Source organism: Carlito syrichta, unplaced genomic scaffold (genome assembly GCF_000164805.1).
Source record: "Carlito syrichta isolate Samal-C Ts95f unplaced genomic scaffold, Tarsius_syrichta-2.0.1 Scaffold303139, whole genome shotgun sequence".
NCBI lineage: Eukaryota > Metazoa > Chordata > Mammalia > Primates > Tarsiidae > Carlito > Carlito syrichta.
In genome coordinates, this window is record NW_007247235.1 from 250,611 (window position 1) to 273,280 (window position 22,670).

General features: G+C 37.6%; 1 protein-coding gene across 1 annotated transcript in view; it reads right to left on the reverse strand.

Annotated features, from left to right (window-relative positions):
• CCDC15 (coiled-coil domain containing 15) overlaps positions 1 to 22,670 on the reverse strand; it is a 65,117-nt gene that overhangs the window by 40,054 nt on the left and 2,393 nt on the right. The window contains exons 3-9 of the mRNA XM_021712224.1: positions 18,178 to 18,336; positions 17,449 to 17,637; positions 11,443 to 11,556; positions 8,507 to 8,629; positions 6,368 to 6,490; positions 5,247 to 6,137; positions 1,163 to 1,285 (exon numbers count right to left, since the gene is read on the reverse strand). Of these exons, the coding sequence (XP_021567899.1) occupies positions 1,163 to 1,285; positions 5,247 to 6,137; positions 6,368 to 6,490; positions 8,507 to 8,629; positions 11,443 to 11,556; positions 17,449 to 17,637; positions 18,178 to 18,336 (1,722 nt within the window). The remainder of the gene's footprint in view (positions 1 to 1,162; positions 1,286 to 5,246; positions 6,138 to 6,367; positions 6,491 to 8,506; positions 8,630 to 11,442; positions 11,557 to 17,448; positions 17,638 to 18,177; positions 18,337 to 22,670) is intronic.

Sequence of the window (22,670 nt, forward strand, 5' to 3'; positions counted from 1 at the left end):
AATCCCCCTATTGGGACTATATCCAGAGAAACTCAAATCATTCTACAAAAAAAGATACCTGCACACGCATGTTTGTTGCAGCTCTATTCACAATAGCAAAAACATGGAACCAACCATGCTGCCCAGCGAAGCTGGACTGGATTAAAAAAATGTGGTACATATACACAATGGAATATTATGCAGCCATAAAGTAGAACAAACAAATGGACTTCGCTGCAACCTGGATGGATTTAGAGTCTATCATTTTCAGTGACCTATCACAGAAACAAAGAACAGAGTACCATGTTTTTGCTCATAAGTGGACCTTGAACAATTATCATACTACTATAAGAAAGGGATTGGCAGTAGTGGGAAAACTGCCGGGGGCAGGGGGGAGGATTGGTAGTTGAGAGAAACTGCTAGGGAGGGAGGGGTACACCTCATCAACAAGGGTACCTGCATAATGAACATTTATATACCTAACTCCGAACTGTACCCCACATCTCTAAAAAAAAAGTCTACCTGATTCTAGAATAAGATATAAATGGGATGCAACAGCCTTCAGAACTGATATGACTGATATAGACCACTAGACTGATATAGATCACTAGACCAGGATCTTTTGTATCACTAAGTACAAGGTGGAACAGAAAAAAAAGGAGACTAGTAGGAACTGAATTGTTTAACTCTAAGCCCATCATTCCTAGAGCAAGGCCTCTGCTCTAACAGGACTTAGAACTATTTTCCCATGAATGTGGGAAGGAATGAAAGATACTCCATTCTTGTGGTAGCTCCAAAGTCCCTCATTCTATATTTTAAATTATCAGTTATTATTACTGTTATATCAGGTGCAGTGGCTCATGCCTTTAATCCCAGTATTTTAGGAGGCTGAGGCGACATGATTGCCTGAGTCCAAGGTTCAAGACCAGCCTGGGCAACTTATAATAAATGCAAAAATTAGCTGGGCATGGTTGCACACACCTGTAGTTAAAGCAACCTGGAAAGCTGAGGTGGAGGGATGGCTTGAGCCCTGCAAGTTGAGGCTGTGAGAGTGACACTGCACTCCAGTCTGGGTGACAATGAAACCCCAATTCAAAAAAAAAAAAAATTATCAGTTGTTACAAATTTATAAAACCCAGGTACTTTTTTCCTGTTTCTTTATCTCTTTCTTATTCTGCTATACCTGATCTCTGATGAAGTCCTTGTCCTGGGGTTTAGGAGGCAGATACTGATCATCCACCAGAGAAAAGTTTTCTCTCTCTTTCTCATCTGTCACATCAGAATATGGCTCCTTAAAGTGTACTTTCTAAAAGAGAAAAAAATACAAACCATAAATTGTCTAGCAGGAAAAAAATGATAAGAATAATATTCTAGGCTTTATTGACAGCCAATAGTAATTTTTAAAATTCAGGATTTGAATTTTTATTATGGAATAAAACAGAAAACCATACTTTTTGTCTGTTCTAAAGTTTAGCTGAGAACAACTTTTGCAAGCCCAAACTAAACACTTAACAATTCAGTTCCTGCTGGTCTTTGCACTTTTTCTATTCTACCTTGCCCCTGGTAGAAGCCTGATGATGCCTGCATGGAAGATCCTGATAGACATCCAGAGGAAGCGCCTCTCTTCCTTTCCTACCTATCAAAATTGACGCTGGCTGCTTCAAATTTGCTTTCTGAAACAAACAAACAAGATATTAATTGTTCAGTTAAGACTGATACGTTAACTAAGACTTTAGGCTTTAGTGAAAATTCTGGAGTTAAGTGAAGTCAGTTTAATTGGGCACCTTACGAAATAAAACCAAAAAAAAAAAAAAATACTCTATTCCATGAAAGTCCAAGCATAACTCTAAGTAATTTACTTCCGGTTGATCTTTTTCTTCTTCCTTTTGGTTTAACTGATCTCCAGTGGAGGGTTGGCCTTGGGATCTGTCTGAAAGATACTGCTGGGTACTTGTGGACCATTCCTTTTTCCATCTTTCAGCTGTCAAAGCAGATGCTGGCTGCAAGAAACATTTTTCCTAATGAATATTAAAAATTAAAAAGTAAATTGTTCATAAAGTCTGGGTAAAGTGTTGATTTTTTAAAAAAATCAAATAAGAGAAAAAAGTAAATTATTCAGACAGGAGCAATATTCTGCTGATAACACTTTAACACTTAGTACGAACCCTGAAGTTTTGAGAAATTAATCAGAAACTATTTTTTCCAACTATGGATCTCCATATTAGATGCTATAAACATACATACTTCATTTTATTGCACTTTGCAGATATTGCATTTATTGTTTACAAATTGAAGGCTTATAGAATCCTATATCAAGCAAGTAAATAGGTACCATTTTTCCAACATGTGCTCACTTCATGTTTCTATGTCATATATTGGTAATTTTCATAAGGTTTCAGATTTTTCTATTATCATATCTGTTATGGTAATCTGTGATCAGTGATCTTTGGTGTTACTATTCTAATTGTTTTGGTTTTGGGGGTGCCACAAACCATGCTCATATAATACAGCAAGCTTAGTGGATAAACATGAATGCTCTGACTGCTCCACCACCTAGCCATCTCCTGCCTACCCTGGGTCTCCCATTCCCTGAGATACAACAATATTAAAATTAGACCAAATAATAATCCTGCAATGGCATATAAGTATTCAAGTGAAAGGAACCACATGTCTCTCACTTTAAATCAAAAGCCAGAAATGGCTAGATGCAGTGGTTCATGCCCATAATCTCAGCACATGATCACTTTAGTCTAGGAGTTCAAGACCAGCCTGGGTAACATAGTGAGAAACTGTCTTTACAAAAATAAAAAAATTAGTCAGACATGGTGGTATGCACCTGTAGTCACAGCTACTTGGAAGGCTGAGATGGAAGGATCACCTAAGCCCAGGAGGTTGCGGTTGTGGTGAGCCATGATCGTGTCACTGCATGCCAGATTGGGGGAGAGGGCAAGACCCTATCTCAAAAAAAGGGGGTAAAAAAGGAAAAAAAAAACTACAACTGATTATGCTTAGTAAGGTAGGCCTATCAAAAGCCAAGATGGGCTGAAAGCTAGGCCTCTTGTACTAAACAGTTAGCCAAGTTATGAATGCAAGGAAAAAGTTTTTGAAAGAAATTAAAAGAGGTTCTCCAGTGAACACAAATGATAAGAAAGCAAAACAGCCTTATTGCTGATATGAAGAACGTTTTAGTGGCCTGGATAGATCAAACCAGTCACAACAATCCCTTAAACTAAAGTCTAATCCAGAACAAAGCCCTAACTCTCTTCAATACTATGTATGAAAGCTGAGAGAGGTGAGGAAGCTGCAGAAGAGAAGTTTGAAGCTAGCAGACGCTGATTTATGAGATTTAAGAAAAGTCATCTTTATAATATAAAAGTGCAACGTGAAGCAACAAGTGCTGACATAGAAACTAAAGCAAGTTAGCCAGAAGATCTAGCTAACATCATTGATGAAGGTGGCACAGTAACAGATTTTCAGTGTAGACAAAACAGCCTCATACTGGATGAAGATGCCTAGGAGTTTCATAACTAGAGAGTAAAAATTAATGCCTGGCTTTAACACTTCAAAGGACATGCTGACTCTCATTAGGGGCTTATGTAGCAAGTGACTTTAACATAAAGTCAATGATCTTTTAACATTCTGAAAATTCTCGAGCCTTTAAGAATGATGCTAAATCTACTCTGCCTGTGTTCTATGAAGAAAACAATAAAGCCTGGATAAAAGCATTCTGTTTACAACATGGTTTACTGAGTATTTTAAGACTACTGTTGAGACCCAGACCTACTGCTCAGAAAAATATTCCTTTCAAAATATTACTGCTCATTGACAATGCATCTAGTCACTCAAGAGCTCTGATGGAGATGCACAAGGAGATTAATGCCGTTTTCACGCCTACTAACACAACATCCATTCTGTAGTCCATGGATCAAGGAATAATTTTGACTTTCAAGTCGAAATACATTTCATAAGGCTTTATCTTCTGCCATAGATAGTGATTTCTCTGATGAATATGGCAAAAATAAATTGGAAACCTTCTGGAAAGGATTCACCATTCTAGATGCCATTAAGAACATCTGTGATTCTCAAGAGGTCAAAATACCAACATTAACAGGAGTTTGGAAGAAGTTGATTCCAACCTTTATGGATGACTTTCAGGGGCGTTAAGAATTCACTGGAGGAAGTAATTGCAGATGTAGTAGAAATAGCAAGAGGACTAGAATAGAAGTGGAACCTGAAGATATGATTGAATTGCTACAATCTTAAACTTAAATGGAAGAGGAGTTGCTTCTTATGATGAATAAAGAAACTGGTTTCTTGAGATAGAATCTACTGCTAGTGAAGATACTGTGAACATTGTTGAAAGACAACAAAGGGCTTAGAATATTACATAAATTTAGTTAATAAAGCAGCAGCAGGGTTTAAGAGAACTGGCTCCAATTATAAAGAAGTTCTACTGTGGGTAAAATGCTATCAAACATCATCACATGCTATGGAGAAATTTTTTGAAAGGAAGAGTCAATGATGTGGCAAACCTCATTATTGTCTTACTTTAAGAAACTGCTGGCCGGGCATGATAGCTCAAGACTGTAATACCAGCACTTTGAGGGGGCTGGAGCGAGAGGATTGCCTGAGCCCAGGGGTTTGAGACCAGCCTGGGCAACTTGGTGAGACCTTGTGTCTATAATAAAGTAAAATAAAAAAATTAGCCAGGTGTGGTAGTGCAGACCTGTAGTTCCAGCTACTTGGAAGGCTAAGGCTGAAGGATCACCTGAGCTCAGCAGGTCGACACTGGGGTGGCTGTGAGCATGCCACTGCACTCCAGCCTGGGTGATGGAGTAAGACTCCGACTCAAGAAAAAAAAAGAAATTGCCATAGCCACTCTAACCTTCAGTAACCACCACCCTTATCAGTTAGCAGTCGTCAACATCGAGGCAAGACCCTTCATCAGCAAAAAGATTATGACTCACTGAAGGTGTGGAAGACCTAAGCATTTTTTAGCAAGGTATTTTTAAATTAAGAGATGTATGTTGTTTTTTAAGATATAATGTTATTGTACACTTAATAGACTATAGTGTAAACATACTTTTATATGCACAAGGAAACCCAAAACTGTGTGTGACCTGAGTTATTGCAATATTTGCTTTACTGTAGTGGTCTGGAACTGAACCTGCAATATCTCTAAGGTATGCTTGTAGTCTTTAGAAATCCACCCCAAACCCTAAGTAGCTTATTTCTTCTTCCGATATCTTCTTTCCACTCTATTTTACCTGATCCTTGGGTAGAAAATCCTGGTCCCAACATTTAGGTAGAATATTCTGGTCTATGGGGAGAACACACAAGTTGCTGGGCAGAAAATTCTGGTCCTGAGGTAGAAAATCCTGGTCCTGACATATGGGTAGAATATTTTGGTCTTTGAGAAGAACACCCTGGTATCTGCGTAGAAAATCCTGGTTCTGACATTTGGGTAGAATATTCTGGTCTTTGGTGGGAACACACTGATCTCTGGGTAGAAAATTCTGGTCTTTAGGTAGAAAATCCTGATCTTGACATTTAAATAGAATATTTTGGTCTTTGGGAAGAACACTCTGGTTTCCGGGTAGACAATTTTGGTCCTGACATATGAGTAGAATATTCTGGTCTTTGGGAAGAACAAGTTGGTCTCTGGGTAGAAAATCCTGGTCCTCATATTTGAGTGGAATACTCTGATCATTAGGGAGAATACAATTGTCTTCAGGCGGAACATCCAGGTCATTGGTTAGAAAAGTCTGGTTTTGGGGTAGAAAATCCTGGGCTTCTAACACAATACTTTCATCTTCTAGCTCAATATTCTGGGCTTTCAGCATAATACCCTGAGTTTCTGTCTTAACAGCCTGGCCTTCTGTCTCAATGGCCTGACCTTCTGGTTTAACAACTTGGCACTCTAGCTCAATGGCCTGAGCCTTCAGTTCAACAGCCTGGGTATCTGCCTCAATACTCTGAGCTTCCAGCTCAACATTCTGTATTCCTGCCAAATCACACTGGATTTCCAGCAAATTTTCTTGTGCTTCTGGAGGATAATCCTGGGCTTCTGGCAGAATATCCTGAAGTTCCTCGAGATGTAATTGCTCTTGCTTTTCCTCTTCCATTACGACAAATAATGGATTTTTGAATTTTACTTTCTAAAAGTGAACATAAAAACCAAATATAGAATGTCAGGTAGTAGCAACATTACAGGTTTTCTACAAGATTTCTAAAATAATCTTAAAATGATATGGCAGTCAAACAAATTACTAGGAAAAAAATGTGAAATTACAATCTTTTTCCAACTTAACAAAACCTAAATATACAACCCAAAAACAGTACTGGCAATCCCCAGTCCAAATTATCATACTTTCTCTTATTGCTATACCTGAACTTTGCTAACAGGCTTGTCCTCGTCTTCAGAAAAGATATCCTGCTGGTCTCCCCCAAACAAATCTTCTCTCTCTTTCTCACTGGTCATAATAGATGAAAATTCCTCATAGTCAGGTTCCTAAAGAAAAAACAAACAACAATTTTAAAACACACACACAAAACGTAGCTACTACAGGTAGAAACAATGGGACTGCAATAAAATTCTAGGCTTTAGGACACTGCTAATATAATTTTAGTAGATCAGAATAGTCAAATATTATAAAATGCTTATAGCATACCCTGAAACTATGAAACATTGTTGAAAGAAATTAAAGACGATCAGGATAAATGAAAATACATCCCGTATTTATAGATGAAGAGACAACATTGTTAAGATGGCAATATTTCCCAAATTGATCTATAGACTCAAAAATCCCTATCGAACAATTATAATACTATGAGAAAAGGATTGGCAATGGTCGAAAGCTGTCAGAGGAAGGGGAAGGGATTGGGAGTTGAGAGAAACTGCTAGGGGAGGTAGGGGCATACTTCATCAACAAGGGCACTTGCATGATCAACGTTTGTATACCTAACCCTGAAATGTACCCCACATCTTTATAATAAAAAATAATTAATCAAATAAATAAAAAGGAATCCCTATCAAAATGCCCCCTGGCTTTTTTCTCTTTTTTTTTTTGGCAGAAATTAAGAAGTTAATCATAAAATGCATATGGAAATGCAAGGAACCCATAAAACCAAAACATTCTTGAAAAGAAGAACAAAGCTGAAGTTCTCATTCTTCCTAATTTCAAAACTTACCAAAAGGCTATAGTAATCAAGACAGTGCGATATTGGCACAAGAGCAAACATACAGATCAATGGAATAGAACTGAGAGGTCAGAATAAATCCTCACATTGAAAGTCAATTGAATTTTGACAAGGGTGCCAACACAATTCAATGAGGGAAAGAACAGTCTTTTCAACAAATAATAAGTTGGGCGCAGTGGCTCAGCCTGTAATCCCAGCACTTTGAGAGGCCGAGGTGAGAGGATTGCCTGAGCCTGGGGTTCGAGACCAGTCTAGACAACTTGGTAAGACCTTGTCTCTACAATAAATCACAACAACTAGCTGGGCACGGTGGTGTGCGTCTGTAGTTCCAGTTACTTGGAAGGCTGAGGTAAAAGGATCACCTGAGTCAAGGAGGTTGAGGTTGCAGTGGCCATGAGCATGCCACTGCACTCCAGCCTGGGTGACAACTCAAAAAGAGAAAAAAAGAAAACAAAAAACAAATTATGTTGGAACAACTGCATACCCATATTCAGAAGAATGAAAATGGACCATTTATTCATGGCACACATAAAAATTAACACAAAAATGTGTACACAACTGCTCATATGCATTTGTAGAAGTCAAGAAGTGAAAACAACCCAAATGCCCACCAATTGATAAATGAAAAAACCAAGTGTGGTGTATCTACACAATGAAATATTTGACAATAAAAGGAATGAGGCACTGAAACATCCACTACAATGTGAATGAACTTTGAAACATTATTCAAAATAAACAAACAACAACAACAAAAAACAGTCACAAAAGATCACATATCACATGATTCCATTTATATGAAATGTCCAGGACAGGCAAACCTATAGAAACAGAAAATAGATTGGTAGTTGCCTAGGACTGTGGTTAGGGATAGGAGAAGAAAGGGTTCAGAGTTTCTTTGCGTGACCTCATCTCTACAATAAATCAAAACAATTAGCCGGGCGTGGTAGCGTGCGCCTGTAGTTACAGCTACTTGGAAGGCTGAGGCAGAAGGATCGCCAGAGCCCAGCAGGTCGAGGTTGCGGTGGCCGGGAGCAGCTACTGCACTCCAGTCTAGGCGACAGTGAGACTCCAACTCAGAAAAAAAAAAGACTAAAGAAAATGCTCTAAATTAGATTGTGGTAACAGATGCACAATTCTGTGACTATACTAAAAACTATTGAATTGTACACTCTAAATGAGTGAATTGTTTGGCATATGAATTATATTTCAATTAAGTTGATTAAAAAATATTGGACATATAATCTTAACCCTTAATCCTATCCTTAATTAGTTTAACATCTTAATAATAAGCCATTGTCTTTCCCCTATACTCTTCACATTTCCCTACCTGATTTTCCATAAAATTCTGGTAGTGTACAGTAGTTAAAAGACCTTGATGAACCTTAAAGGGTAATTTTCCTCTTGTTCCTATATTTATTCCAGTGGATGCTGGTTTTCTAGAAAGTGCTTTCTGGGGGAATAAAACCAAAACAACAAACAAAAAACACTACAAATATAAATGGGTCTAAAGAAAGCAACATCTTCATGAGACCAAGCTAAGTTTCTGTGAAAAATCTAGAATGATCTTAATAAATTTTGGTAGTCTAACACAGAATAAAGAGGAAAAAAATGGTGAGTTCTACTTCAAACATACAAACAAATCACCCACATATCAAGCATAAGAAATGAAACAGACTGGTAGGACAATACATTAACTTTGTAAATGACAATTTGCTCTTATTTTAGCCAGTAACAATTTCAGAAGACTCATGATTTTAGTCTCATCTGACCTGACATAGTACAAGTAAACATATGTTCTACTTGTATCTTCAAATCTGGAACCACAGTAACAACCAGACAGATTCTAATGTCACTAAAGTCTACCAAAAAATGAAACCAAGGTTCAACTGGAATACAGATTGCTCTTTCTGATCGGCATATTCCCACTTCACACAATTGAGAGGTTAGAAAACTGTTCAGATTTGAGGGAAAGACTTGATATAAGTGATTTAAAAATTTAGCTAATTTCTTAGATCATTCTCAATTATATCGAGTAGATTTGTTTCTCATATTTATACCTGAAAAACACATATTATTTGGAAGCAAGTGGCCAGTCTGCATTCATCATCATCACTATAACAATAATGAATTATACTTAAATGGCACCTCTGGAGTATAAAACTGGTTTATACAAAGATGTTATCTCAGACTTAATCCTCTCTTCTGCTGGATAGTTATTTCAATCCGATCTGTGAAGAGTACTCTTTCTGGAAAAACACCAGTTGAAGGTCTGAACATGTTCCAAACAATATAAAGTATCAGTCTCCAGGATCTGATAACCCTTTTTTTCCTGGTTTATTAGAACCAGGTACTGTCATTCTAACAGTACCCTCAAGTCAATCTAATGGCCCAAACTTTAGTACTGTCAAATCCACAGTTGTATAAACAATGTCAAGAAACTAAGACTAAGAAGAATTTAGGTACAAAGGAAAATTCATCTTGAGAGCCACAAGGCCATGTTAGAAAAAGGCAACCTTGCCCATCTAGGATGTGTTCCATATTAGATACACATCCATGCCCATTTGTTTTTTAAATTTACCTATAAATTTCTTATTTGTCACAGAAGAGAAAGACATAGCTTAGTATTCAACCAACTGCAAATATCAGAGACAAACATTTTTGATGGTTGTGTTGTGAGACATAAGGATACCTAAGGAAAAAATTTAAAAAATAAAATATATAATCCAAGCTGGGACTGCACACCTGTAGTCCCAGCTACTCAGGATACTGAGGTAGAAGGATCACCTGAGCCCAGGAGGTTGAGGCTGCCATGAGCCGTGAACATACCACTGCACTCCAGCCTGGGCGACAGAGTGAGACTCTGACTTAAAAATATTTTTGAGTCGGAGTCTCACTGTGTCTGTCGCCCAGACTGGAGTGCAGTGGCATGCTCCCGGCCACCACAGCCTCCACCTGTTGGGCTACAGGGATCCTTCCGCCTCAGCCTTCCAAGTAGCTGGAACTATAGGCACGCGCTACCATGCCCAGCTAATTTTTTGATTTATTGTAGAGATGAGGTCTTGCCAAGTTGCCCAGGCAGGTCTCGAACCCGCAGGCTCAGGCAATCCACTCACCTCGGCCTCCCAAAGTGTGGGATTACAGGCTGAGCCACTGAGCCCGGCTAAAAAATTTTATGCATACACACACATACATACACACACACACACACACACACACACACATTCCAGCAAAATGTGAAGAATATGCTAATTAGAAAGTGAAATTGAGAAATAACTAAATAAGACAGGTGATAATGGCAAAAAAAAAAATAAGAAGACTAATGGTCTATTTTATTAGATGCTGCCTATCAAAACTTGAAATTAATGCTCAAATTACCTAAACACAGAAAAAGAAATGAATTTAGCATGCAAATTTGTTAAGTCTGAGATAAGTAGGCACCAAAACAATATCATTTTACAAGTATAGACTTAAGTATCCTTTTAAGTCTAGCTCTACATTTAGATTCCAATTATTTACTCTATGTTTTTACCAAAATAATTTCTTCCTTTTAAAAAAATGATAATATTGACTCCTGGCCACCGCAGCCTTGCCTGCTGGGCTCCAGAGATTCTTCCGCCTCAGCCTTCTGAGTAGCCGGAACTACAGGCATGCGCTACCATGCCCGGCTGATTTTTTGATTTATTGTAGAGATGAGGTCTCGCTGCCCAAGCGGGTCTCGAACCCGTGGGCTCAGGCAATCCACTCACCTCAGCCTCCCAAAGGCGCAGGATTACAGGCTGAGCCACCAAGCCCAGCTTATTTCACTTTTCTTCATAGCACTTATCACTTGAAATTATATTCTATATTTATTTGCATGTTTATTATATGCTTCCCTACTAGCTCAGAAGCACCTTGGGGGATCTCTGTCTATGTTTTCACCACTGTAAGTCTTGTTTCTAGAATGATGTTTGGCATTCATAAACATTTCATAAATATTTGTTGAATATATATATTTTTAATTGTGATTACATAATGTATAATTTTGTATACAACTTTTTCACTTAACTTCATAGCACAGACACTTTCTGTTGTCTTCAGATATTCCTTGAAAACATATTTTTAGAATGGATGTGGATAAATGAACATATCATAATTTATTCAAGCATTCCTCTACTATTGGATATTTAAGGTTATTTCCAATTATTTTACAGTTCTAAATTATGCTGAGATGTAAATAAATTTGTATACATATTTTTAAAAACAGTGTATTAGAAATTAATTTACCTCTTGGGTGGAAAAGCTTTTCCTTCCATCATCTGGAAACTCCGATCCTTTTTTTTTTCTCGCAATTTTAAAGGATGCCAGTTGGTGACATGCCTGTTTCACAGTTTGACTAAGCTGCCAGGAAAAAGGGAGAAAAAACAAACAAAAACAGGTTAAAGTCTTAATACCAAATGCACTAAGTGTTCCAACAGGAAATCAAGTCACTATTATTAAAAAAATGCCAGATCTAAAACAACAGGATTACTTGCAAAGGAGACTTTGATTTGATGATAGTGTTGTACAACATTATTATCATTATTCTATAAGAGACTGCACTTCATAAACTGATTTAAAAGCTGTTACTCAAATTGGTTTTTTAATAAATACTGTATGCTTTATATTAAGCATGTACACAAAAATGTCAAAACTCAAAGTCTGAATTAACACACTTAGTAATTATTGAGCAGATACATTCCTTATCTTCTATCTACCTTTTTTTTTTTTTTTGAGTTGGAGTCTCACTCTGTCGCCCAGACTGGAGTGCAGTGGCGGCTCCTGGTCACCACAGCCTCGACCCACTGGGCTCCGGTGATCCTTCCGCCTCAGCCTTCCCAGTAGCCGGAATTATAGGTGCGCGCTACCACGCCCAGCTAATTTTTTGATTTATTGTAGAGATGAGGTCTCACCTGCCCAGGCGGGTCTCGAACCCGTGGGCTCCGGCAATCCACTCACCTCAGTCTCCCAAAGGCACGGGATTACAGGCTGAGCCACCGAGCCCAGCTCTACCTTTTCAACAAGGAGTTATTTCTTCAACTGGTCCTTGTATGCTTAAATGCTTTCATCACCCCTTGCTTAGAAGATTCTATTTCTAGTTTAACTAAAACACTTTTGTCCCTATTTACATAAGCTCCTTTTCCATCCCCAACATTTGAAGACTACAGCTACTTAGATCTCCCTTCTTCCAGGGAGCCTTCGTAAGTTAGCTTAGAACACAAACTGAAACATCTCAACAGAACCAATTTGTTTCAACCACTGTAAGAAACAAGTGACAAATGACTATTAATATTAAATATACTGACTTTGTGTCCTTATCTCTGTCTAGTAATTTTGGTATGCTCCTATTTTGATTCAGTTTTCAAAGCAAAATAGCCTATTCTATATCTGATAAATCTGCAGAGAATGTTCTGTCAGGAAAAAAAAGAAATGAACTACATACCATTTTTTAGGTTAAGCACTGCATCATGTGGAGGAAATGTATATCTCTACACTACTCAGTAAAATTACGGTAAAGTCAGACCACTTCCAACACACTCATTGCAAGTTTAATAATATCATTCCTTTCTTGAAAGAAAATGATGGCTATGACTTATGGATGCAAGTAACAAATATTTTATGATTTTTACTAATAAATGAGTCATGGCTAAAAACTCTTCTCTCTCACTCCAGCCCAGAATTTTTACATCATATCACCTCTGCTTTGTCCTTGCTTCTTCCTTCTTGTTCTACCAAGAGGAAGATTTCTAGATTTGGCTAGCTCCAGAGAAGTTGAAGGGGTCAAGAAAGAGTTATCCACAATGCAAAAAGAGATACACATGGCCTGATGCAGTGGTTCACGCTTATAATCTCAGCCCTTTGGGAGGCTGAGGTGACTCAGCACTTTGGGAGGCCCACGGGTTCAAGACCAGCCCGGGAAACTTGGTGAGACCTCATCTCTACAATAAATCAAAAAATTAGCCTGTCATGGTGGCATGTGCCTATAGTTCCAGCTACTTGGCAGGCTGAGGCAGAAGGATCACCTGAACCAAGGCTGCAGTGGCTGTGAGTGTGCCATTGCACTCCAGCCTGGGCGACAGAGTGAGACGCCAAATCAAAAAAAAAAAAAAAAGAAAGAAACTTTCTCTCTGTTTAGATTAGCCTGAGTTCTTATAGCCAAAAGAGCCTAACTGAAACACTAGTCTTCTCAGTGGTAGATCACAAAGAAACTGTCAGGTTATTTCACATCACTTAAACTTTTACTACAAAAAATAATCGCTTCCAGGGTTTTAAAAAGCTGAAAAACTGGCACTGTAAAGACAGAATAAAAATTTAAGTGAGATAGTAAAAGATTCAGTGAGAAACTAAAAAGCTGGAAAAGAAATAGTAGCAAACTGAATTAGTGCATGGATAAACGAAAAGTTATTATATGATGAGAATGAAACAGTGATCGGTTGTTCTTCAATTCACCATAAAAATGCTGTTGTCAAGGGACAGCATAGAAACTAAATTCCTAAGGATAAATAGCAGTCCTAACAAAAAGAAAGAAGTGGTCCTATTTTATGTGATCACTTGAAATTTCTTCTAGGCCTACAATTCTAGTTTCTAACTTCAGGTGTCTAATCTTACCTGATCTTCAAACAAGTAGGTAATACCAAGTATTATTAAGTAGAGTGTGGGGTAGGGGTGTGGAATAAGAGAGACCCTGGCCAAATCACATTTGAAACATAGTATTGAGGTCATATTTGCGAAAAACACTGAAAAACAAAATAGTATTCAGAAGAAATCACCCAAGGCATTAGAAACATAATAGAAACCCCCAAAATGATAACTATAATCAAATACTTAAAGTGCTATTAGATGGTATTTTATTCCTTATTACTTGAGAAGGCAAAACTAAAACCAATGGATAAAAGTCATAGGGAAGAAGATTTTGACTCAATAAATTGAAAAAAATTGTTATAATAATTTCAAGCCTTCTAAAAATCAAATGAATCACCTGAAAAACTAGTGAATTGTCCAATAGTGGAAGTATTCTAACAGAAATTCTATGTATATATATATATATATAAGAGATATTATAAAAAGAATTCCTTAGAGAGAAAAATGCAGATCCAGATAATACCTTTTTTAAGCGTTTAATCAAAAGTTTAAACAAATTCAAACTTATGGAAAACTTCAAACATATATATAAGTAGACAGAATACTATAATGAACCTCCATGTGACAAGCTTGCTTTATCTCCTGGCCAATCTTGCTCCTGGCCAATCTTGCTTTATCTATAACTCCCTACTTTACCTCATCTTTCTATTATTTTGAAATATATTCCAGACATCAAATAATTTCATCCACAAATTTATTTATTTTTTTGAGTCAGAGTCTCACTCTGTCACCCAGGCTGGAATGCAGTGGCATCCTCACCGCCACCGCGGCCTCGACCTGCTGGGCTCATGCGATCCTTCTGCTTCAGCCTTCCAAGTAGCTGAAATTACAGGCATGCCACTACCATGCCCAGCTAATTCTTTTCATTTTATTATAGAAATGAGGTCTTGCCATGTTGCCCAGGCTAGTCTCGAGTCTGTGGGCTCAGGTAATCCTCTTACCTCCCACAGTGCTGGGATTATAAATGTGAGCCACTACGCCCAGCTCATCCATAAATATTTTAATATGCCAGATGAACTTTTAAAAACCTTCTTACTCCAAGAGACTATGTTTCTATAGCTCCAACACAAGGAAATTGAGAACTGTGCTAGCATTCAGAACGTAAATTACGTTCACTGTGTTTACTCAACCAGTTCTAGATAAGAGAGTTAGTGCTTGAACGGTTTCATTGTCCAGTTTCATAATGACATCTAGTGGATAAAAACTGCAACAGAAATTTTGAGATTAGGCCAGGCATGGTGGCTCATACCTGTACTAGTCTCTACAAAAAGAAAAAATTTTTTTTCAAAAAAATTAGCCAGGTGTGCCGGTGGGTGTTTGGAGTCCCAGTTACTCAGGAGGCTGAGGTGGAAGAACTGCCTGAACCCAGGAGTTCAAGGTTGAGGTAAGCTGTGATCATTCTACTACACTCCAGCCTGGGTGACAAAGTGAGACTCCAGCAAGAAAGAAAAGATGAAATGGAAGGGAGGGAAGGAGGGAAAGGCAGAAAGGGGGGGAGGGAGGGAGGAGGAGGAAAGGAGGGAGGGAGAGGGGAAGGAAGGGATGGAGGGAGGGAGGAAGGGAGGGAAGGAGGGAAGGAAGGAAGGAGAGAGGGAGGAGGAAGAGGGAGAGAAAGAGAGAGGAGAGAGAGAGAAAGAAGGAGAGGGAGGAGGAAGGAGAGAAAGGAGAGAGAAAAAGGGGAGAGTCAGGGAGAGAGAGAGTTGTTTAAGTTCATCCTCTTTCCCAAAAAAAGGGTATAAAAACTTTTTAAATTTTTTTAATATTTAAGGCTTTTCAAACCTGATTTTCTACCTAGCTAGCCTCATTTTATGTTGCTCTCCTTTATAAACTATCAATTAGAGAGATTCTATCACTTATTCCCAAACATAAAAACCTCACTTCAGGTTCTAGGCTTTTTTTAAGTGTTCCTTTCATCTCAAAAATTTTCATGAATTTATCAATTCCACTCAGCTTAGTAATTCACAACATATAGTTCAAGTCTGTCTCTTCTATGAATTCTTACTCTAATATTTCCTTGGAATTTAAAAATGTCGGAACTACCATAGTATAACTTCATTGTAAAATACAACAAACATCTCCATATTGTTATCTAGATTGGGTCTATTAGCTTTATAGCTTTGAAATTATTAGTTTTTTTATCTCTGGAAATATAAATCCATTTGTCCCATTTGACATTTCATTACTATCCCTACAGGCTTAACAAACACAGCATATTCGAAAATGCTGCTGACTTATGAGTTCTACTAATATATTATGTAGATGAAGCAAAATCCTCATTACAGAGGGATTCACAACTACAGGTACCATGAAAGCAAGAACAATGTCTGTTCTAGTTCTTGCATTTTATGCAGTACCTGGCTCAATAAATATTTGCTAAATAAATTGTTTATAATCTTAAAAATAATGATTATAAAAAAGATTACCACAAACTGAAAAATGACATGAAAAAGTCAGTTTTGGACAACAAAAAAAATTGTTTTAAAGTATTTCAACATGATAACATGTACATCTAAGGCTTTCCCCATTTATACTAATAGTAAGATCAGATAATGACCAAGCATAGGCAACTTTTATTTTAACATATTCATCATTTTCCACATTTTCTCTCTTCCTCTCACTATCCCTAGGAATATGTTTTTAAGTAAGGTGAAGAACTACCAAAGCAGACTTGAAGACTATATCAACTACATAAAAGCTAGGTACACTAAGCAGGGAGCTGATTGAACAGTCAAGGATGAGTCTACCTATGGTGGCTAATTTTTAAATATTACATATTAAAAAATGAGTCACTAAATAAAAATAACATTTTTCCAAAACTCTGGATATGTCAAGTTTACTATATTATTACTTAATCTATAACTACAGATCCATTTATTGTAATGATCAGATTAAAAGACCGAATAAGAAAAGTGAGACAAAAATAAATAATAAATGAAATGCTCCCATACATACTGTTTCTTTGCAACAAAGAATCATTTGTCTTTGTGCTCAGTATACCTGGGAAAATCCATGTTCTTTGACATGAAGCTCTTTCTGATAAGTTTTGAATTCTACTATAGCAGTATAGCATCTTTCTTTAGATAAGAATAAAGTGCCTTAACAAAAATAAATAAATGTAAATTTAAGATGTATATATAAAAAAATAAGAATTATCCCAATATTGTCCACTTTACAAAGTTTTTTAAAAAAGAGGTGATTAAAAAGTGAAGTTGCTGGGCTCGGTGGCCCAGCCTGTAATCCCTCGCCTTTGGTACGCTGAGGTGAGTGGATTGCCTGAGCCTGTGGGTTTGAGACCCGCCTGGGCAACTTGGCGAGACCTCATCTCTACAATAAATCAAAATTAGCTGGGCATGGTAGTGCGCGCCTGTAGTTCTAGCTACTTGGAAGGTTGAGGCGGAAGGATCACTGGAGCCCAGCAGGTTGAGGTTGCGGTGACTGGGAGCGGCCACTGCACTCCAGTCTGGGTGACAGAGTGAGACTCCAACTCAAAAAAAAGTGAAGTTGATTGTGATAACTCTTGACCCCTTCTTCATATCCTAGATATGTCATATCTTTAGTTCAGGAAATGGGGAAATATATCATAGATATAAAATAAAATAAATATGTACTTACAGCCTGGGTTTGTTGTTGGAATAATTCATTCTGATTTTCCTCATCTTCTCTTCCATCCCCAAGTATCTGGGAGGGCGGTAACCTAGAACTTCCAATAGCAGCATTCGAATTGTTTGAAAAAATATTTGTCCTTTTAGAAGTTAAGTGTGCTGGTAAAGACTGCATGACTCTAAAGTCTTCTTTTTCTGCCTACACAGAGGAATAAAAAGGGGATAGTAAGATTCCATTTCCATCAGTGCAATCAAATAATGTCACTAAGCAGCCCAGAAAATTTTAAATTGGGGCGCAGGGGGGGGATATGACGAGGAGAGGGGAGGCTTTAGCGGGTAGAGGAACTAACATTTATCAGACACCTCTTAGGTGTTAGTAATTTATGTTATCTAATCTAATTCTTACAATCCTGTGAGATAAGTATCATATCCTCATTTTATAGAAAAGAAACTGTACAGTGAAGTAATTAACCCAAGGTCATAAAGCTAATAAGTGGCAAAGCCAGAATTCAAACTCAAGTCTGAATCCAAAATTCTGACATTGTTTTTAACTATTTGGTAAAAGCAAAAAATTGAGTCAGAACAACACAGTTTTTCTTCATAAAAATCTACTGTCCTCACTAGCTAATCAGATCATACTAAGCATGTAATGAAAGTAATTCTGTTATTACCCATTAGCTTATCACATAACACACATACTTACCATTCAGTCTTTACTCAGGTACACTTTTGAACTTACCACTTCATAAGACTTCTGAAGCTGTTTCAAAGCTTCTTGTTTTCTCAGCCTAATTTGCTGATTTACTCGGTGTTTGACTTGCTTCTGAAAATGTTTCAAAGCTTCTTGTTTTTTCCTTAGCTGTTCCTTTAGTTCTTCTTCAATCATATATGCTGAAGTCTTTAAAGATGAAAGACAGAAAATGAACCTAAATGTCAGCAGTTTTGTCCATTAAAGTTGTTGTAACCACAGAGCAGTCAGAATGCAATCCTGAAAAAACTAATTCAGTTCTATATTAAAAATTGGAATTTGTGAATACTCAAATCAAATCTTAAATTTTTTATTGAACTCACACTAAAGGTGTCTTCACTAATTCTTAATGAACAAATTGAAACCTATCATATAAGCAAGACACATCAGATTACTTAGCACTCACCAAATATGTTCTATTGTAAAATGCCTTCATACTCATAATTATGTTCTATTTTTAACCTAGCATGCCTTTTCTCTCATCTCCATCTATTAAAGCCCGACTTACTCTCCAGATCATCTAATACTCACCTCGCCCCCAATACCTTCCACAACACTTTCTTCCTATGAGCTGTGTTATGCTACAGTACACTTATGTTACCTGAGTATCTTCCCTCTTGATCCCTCCACTAGATTATGAACTCTCTGAGGACAGAATACATATTTAATTCTCCTTTGTTTCCTCCTGAGCATATATACAGTCTTGACTATTTGGGTACTCAGTAAATATTTATATAATTGCTTAATTCCAAATATATTCTAAACAATCTGGAATTTATCCCATTTGAGTTGCTGATCTGCATTCACTTCCTCTAGGTGCTTGGAATAACAATCACAGTTATAACAACAGCAGTTATCATTATTTAGGATCTATTATGGGACAAGCACTTTAACTACATTGTATAACTCTATCCTCAAAACTACCTTTGGTAGTAGGCATTCTTACCCCTTTACGTTATAGATGAGGAAACTGGGATTCAGAGAGTTAAGTAATCTTTAGTTGTAGCTCAAACTCCTACGGCTGACTAGTAACAGAACTAGAAGTTTCTGACGCCAATATTTATGTTCCATCCTACGGTGCTTTTCTCACGACTATGTCTTTCTTTCATAAGGAGTTTTCAAATAAATAAAATCATCATCATACCTCCTACCTATTCTTTCTTTTTTTTTTGAGTCAGAGTCTCACTCTGCCAATCAGACTGGAGTGCAGTAGCATGCTCACAGTCACCGCAGCCTCGACCTATTGGGTTCAGGGAACCCTCTCACCTCAGCCTTCCGAGTAGCTGGAACTACAGGTACACGCCACCATGCCCAGCTGATTTTTCAATTTATTGTAGAGACAAGGCCTTGCCAAGTTGCCCAGGCTGGTCTCAAACCTCTGGACTCAGGAAATCTTCTCGTCTCTGCCTCCCAAAGTGCTGGGATTATAGGCGTGAACTGCTGAGCCTGGCTATTCCTTCTTCTAACACAGTAACTTCAAGTTTTAATTCTGAAGGGTACCTCAGATTATTTTACAGTAAGCCGTTAAATTATCAAACTCAGGCCAGGCGCTATGGCTCAAGCCTGTAATCCCAGCACTTTGGGAGGCTGAGGCAAGTGGACTGCCTGAGTTCGAGACCAGCCTGGGCAATACGGTGAGATGTTGTCTCTACAATAAATCACAAAATTAGCTGGGCATGGTAGCGCACGCCTGTAGTTCCAGCTACCTAGAAGGTTGACTCAGAAGGATCGCCAGAGCCCAGCAGGTCGATGCTGGGGTGGCCATGAGTGCGCCAAAGCCCTGCAGCCTGGGCAACAAAATGAGACTCTAACTCAGAAAAAAATTTTTAAAATTTTTTTAATTATCAAAATCAAGTGAATTTGTTTCCAATTGAAATAAATTTTCCAAGAAATCTGTCCCATAAGTTATTCTACAAGAGCATGGATCAGAGAAGTGGATTGTACAAGTGTCAAAGAACAATTATGTAAATAAATCCATAATAAACTTAGAGAGATATACTTAAGCCTGAACAACTGATCCAGATTAACTCAAACCTCAAATTTAAAGCATTAAGCCTCACCACTTTCTTTTACCTCCATTTTCTCTTTCTGTTCCTCTTTTGCCCATGAGATTATCAAACATCTTACTAAAGTATATGGTTGATTACAGATTGTAGATCTCAATTGTAAACTAGAGATAAGAGTGATAAGATTTTAGAAACATATTTTTCTTAGCAAATACCATTGTGCAAGGCAATGAGAACCTAAGAATACTTGTTCTGTGGGATGTTCAGAGGTGCTCAGATTCAAAGAAATTTGGGAAATACTGGTTAAACAAAGTTAAATATTGTTTTGATTAGACAATTAGGTTCTTATAGGCTTTTTGCACCCTACAGACTATCCAAGGGGGCAATATAGAATGAAGTTTTTCTCACAACAACCAAAAAACACATTTTGTATAATTTGCACATGATGGAATTGATACTTAGATTATGCAGCGTTTAGATCTCTCCTCCTCCCCTCAATGAATCAAGTTTCCTAGTACTCATGCTTTTATGTAGTTCTCTCGCATAATAAATTTTATAAGATTCTACATGCATAGCCAACAGAATAAGACAGAAGTGTTGGCTCTATGACTCCCCAAACCAAGTCATAAAGCAACTTTTGCCTAGGGTTCTTGGAGTCCTCACTCTGGGGCAAGTTAGCGTTCTATAAGAATTCTAACTACCCTGAGAACACTGTGCTGTGAGGAAACCCAAGCTAGCCAAATAGGCCTTATGAAAAAAGAAACATCTGGTTAGCCTCTAGACATTCTAGTCATCCCAGTCCTAGCAACAGATAAGTGAATAGGAAAGCCATCTTTGATATTACAGTCTTGCAAGTGTCACATGAAGAACCAAGGAAACTAACCAACAATCAGAAAACAGTCAAGCTGCCCCAGACCTGTCCAGCTATTTGAGTCACCCCAGCTGAAGCCCCAAACACTGTGGAACAGAGAAAAGTCATTAATACTGTACCGTGCTCAAATTTTTGACACACAGTACTATTTGCTTTATGCCAATAAGTTCTGGGGTGGGCTTTATAATGTTAGAGTTGTAGGGTACATATTAAGATTTGCTTAATAAGTAAATTGCACACAAGTAAAGTTTGGACTTCAAGTGAGCCCTCTCTTCCCCTAGTAGTGGACATGGTACCCAATGGGTGGTTGTGAGGGATGGCTTGTTACACAGCAAAAGATAACCAGAGCAGATTATAAAATGATATAATAGCCATATATGATGACAAGATGGTAGCATCTTTTGATGCTAGCTTAATAACTAGGGGGAGGCAGTCTGAAGTTATGACATTTTTTTTAGGAATCCTGATGGCTCCCTGAAGTTTTGGGGAGAAAAAATGAGTGGACATTCCCCCTTAGAATAGTTATGATCTTAGGTTACCCAAGTTTTAGAAGTAACTATTCAGTATTCATTCTGAGCTGACAGAGCTTCATCTATTAATAAGGGAAGATTCCAACACTAGCTATGCTAAAGCAATCAAAAATTCTAGGCTGGGTGTGGTGGTTCACACTTGTAATCCTAGCACTTTGGGAGGCCAAGGCAGGAGGACAGTTTGAGGCTAGGATTTTGAGACATACCTAGGCAACATGGCAAGACCCTGTTTCTACCAAAAAAAACTTTTAAAAAAATGTTTTAAAGAGTTCTATTAGATTCATGATCAAACTCTATTTGGCTGGAATTGATCAGAAAATTTTAAACCAGGAACATAAGATATGTTTATGCATATGTTTATGTTCCAAGACTTTAATATTTTGGTTTAATCTGTGAGAATATGAGATTCAACCTTTTCAACATAGAAAAAGCTTAATAGTGTCAAATTTTAGGCATGATGGTACTACTGACATTTTAATGTCATCATAAATGGCTGACTAGTAGCAGAATTAGAAGTTTCTGATGCCAACATGTATGTTCTATCCTATGCTGCTTTTCTCTCAACTATGTCTTTCTTTCATAAGGAATTTTCAAATTAAATAAAATCATCATCATACCTCCTACCTATTCTTTTTTGGTTTTTTGAGTTGGAGACTCATTCTGTCAATCAGACCATAGTGCAGTAGCATGCTCACAGCTACTGCAGCCTCGAACTGCTGAATTCAGGCAACCCTTTCACCTCAGCTTTCCAAGTAGCTGGAACTACAAGTGCATGCCACCATGCCCAGCTGATTTTTTAATTTATTGTAGAGACAAGGTCAATAGATGTTCAAGATGTCAATAACTTGAACAATTAAAAAGGGACGTTAGTAACTTAAATATTAAAATATCTTTGTACCAATTCTTAGTTATTCTTCTGGAGTATTTCTTACATTCATCCCTTTTCATTCCATTCTTCTACCTTTTTTTTTTTCTTTTAGAGATGGAGTCCTGCTCTGTCACTCAGGCTGGAATGCAGTGGCGTGATCATAGCTCACTGCAGCCTCGACCTCCTGGGCTCAAGCACTTCAACCATCC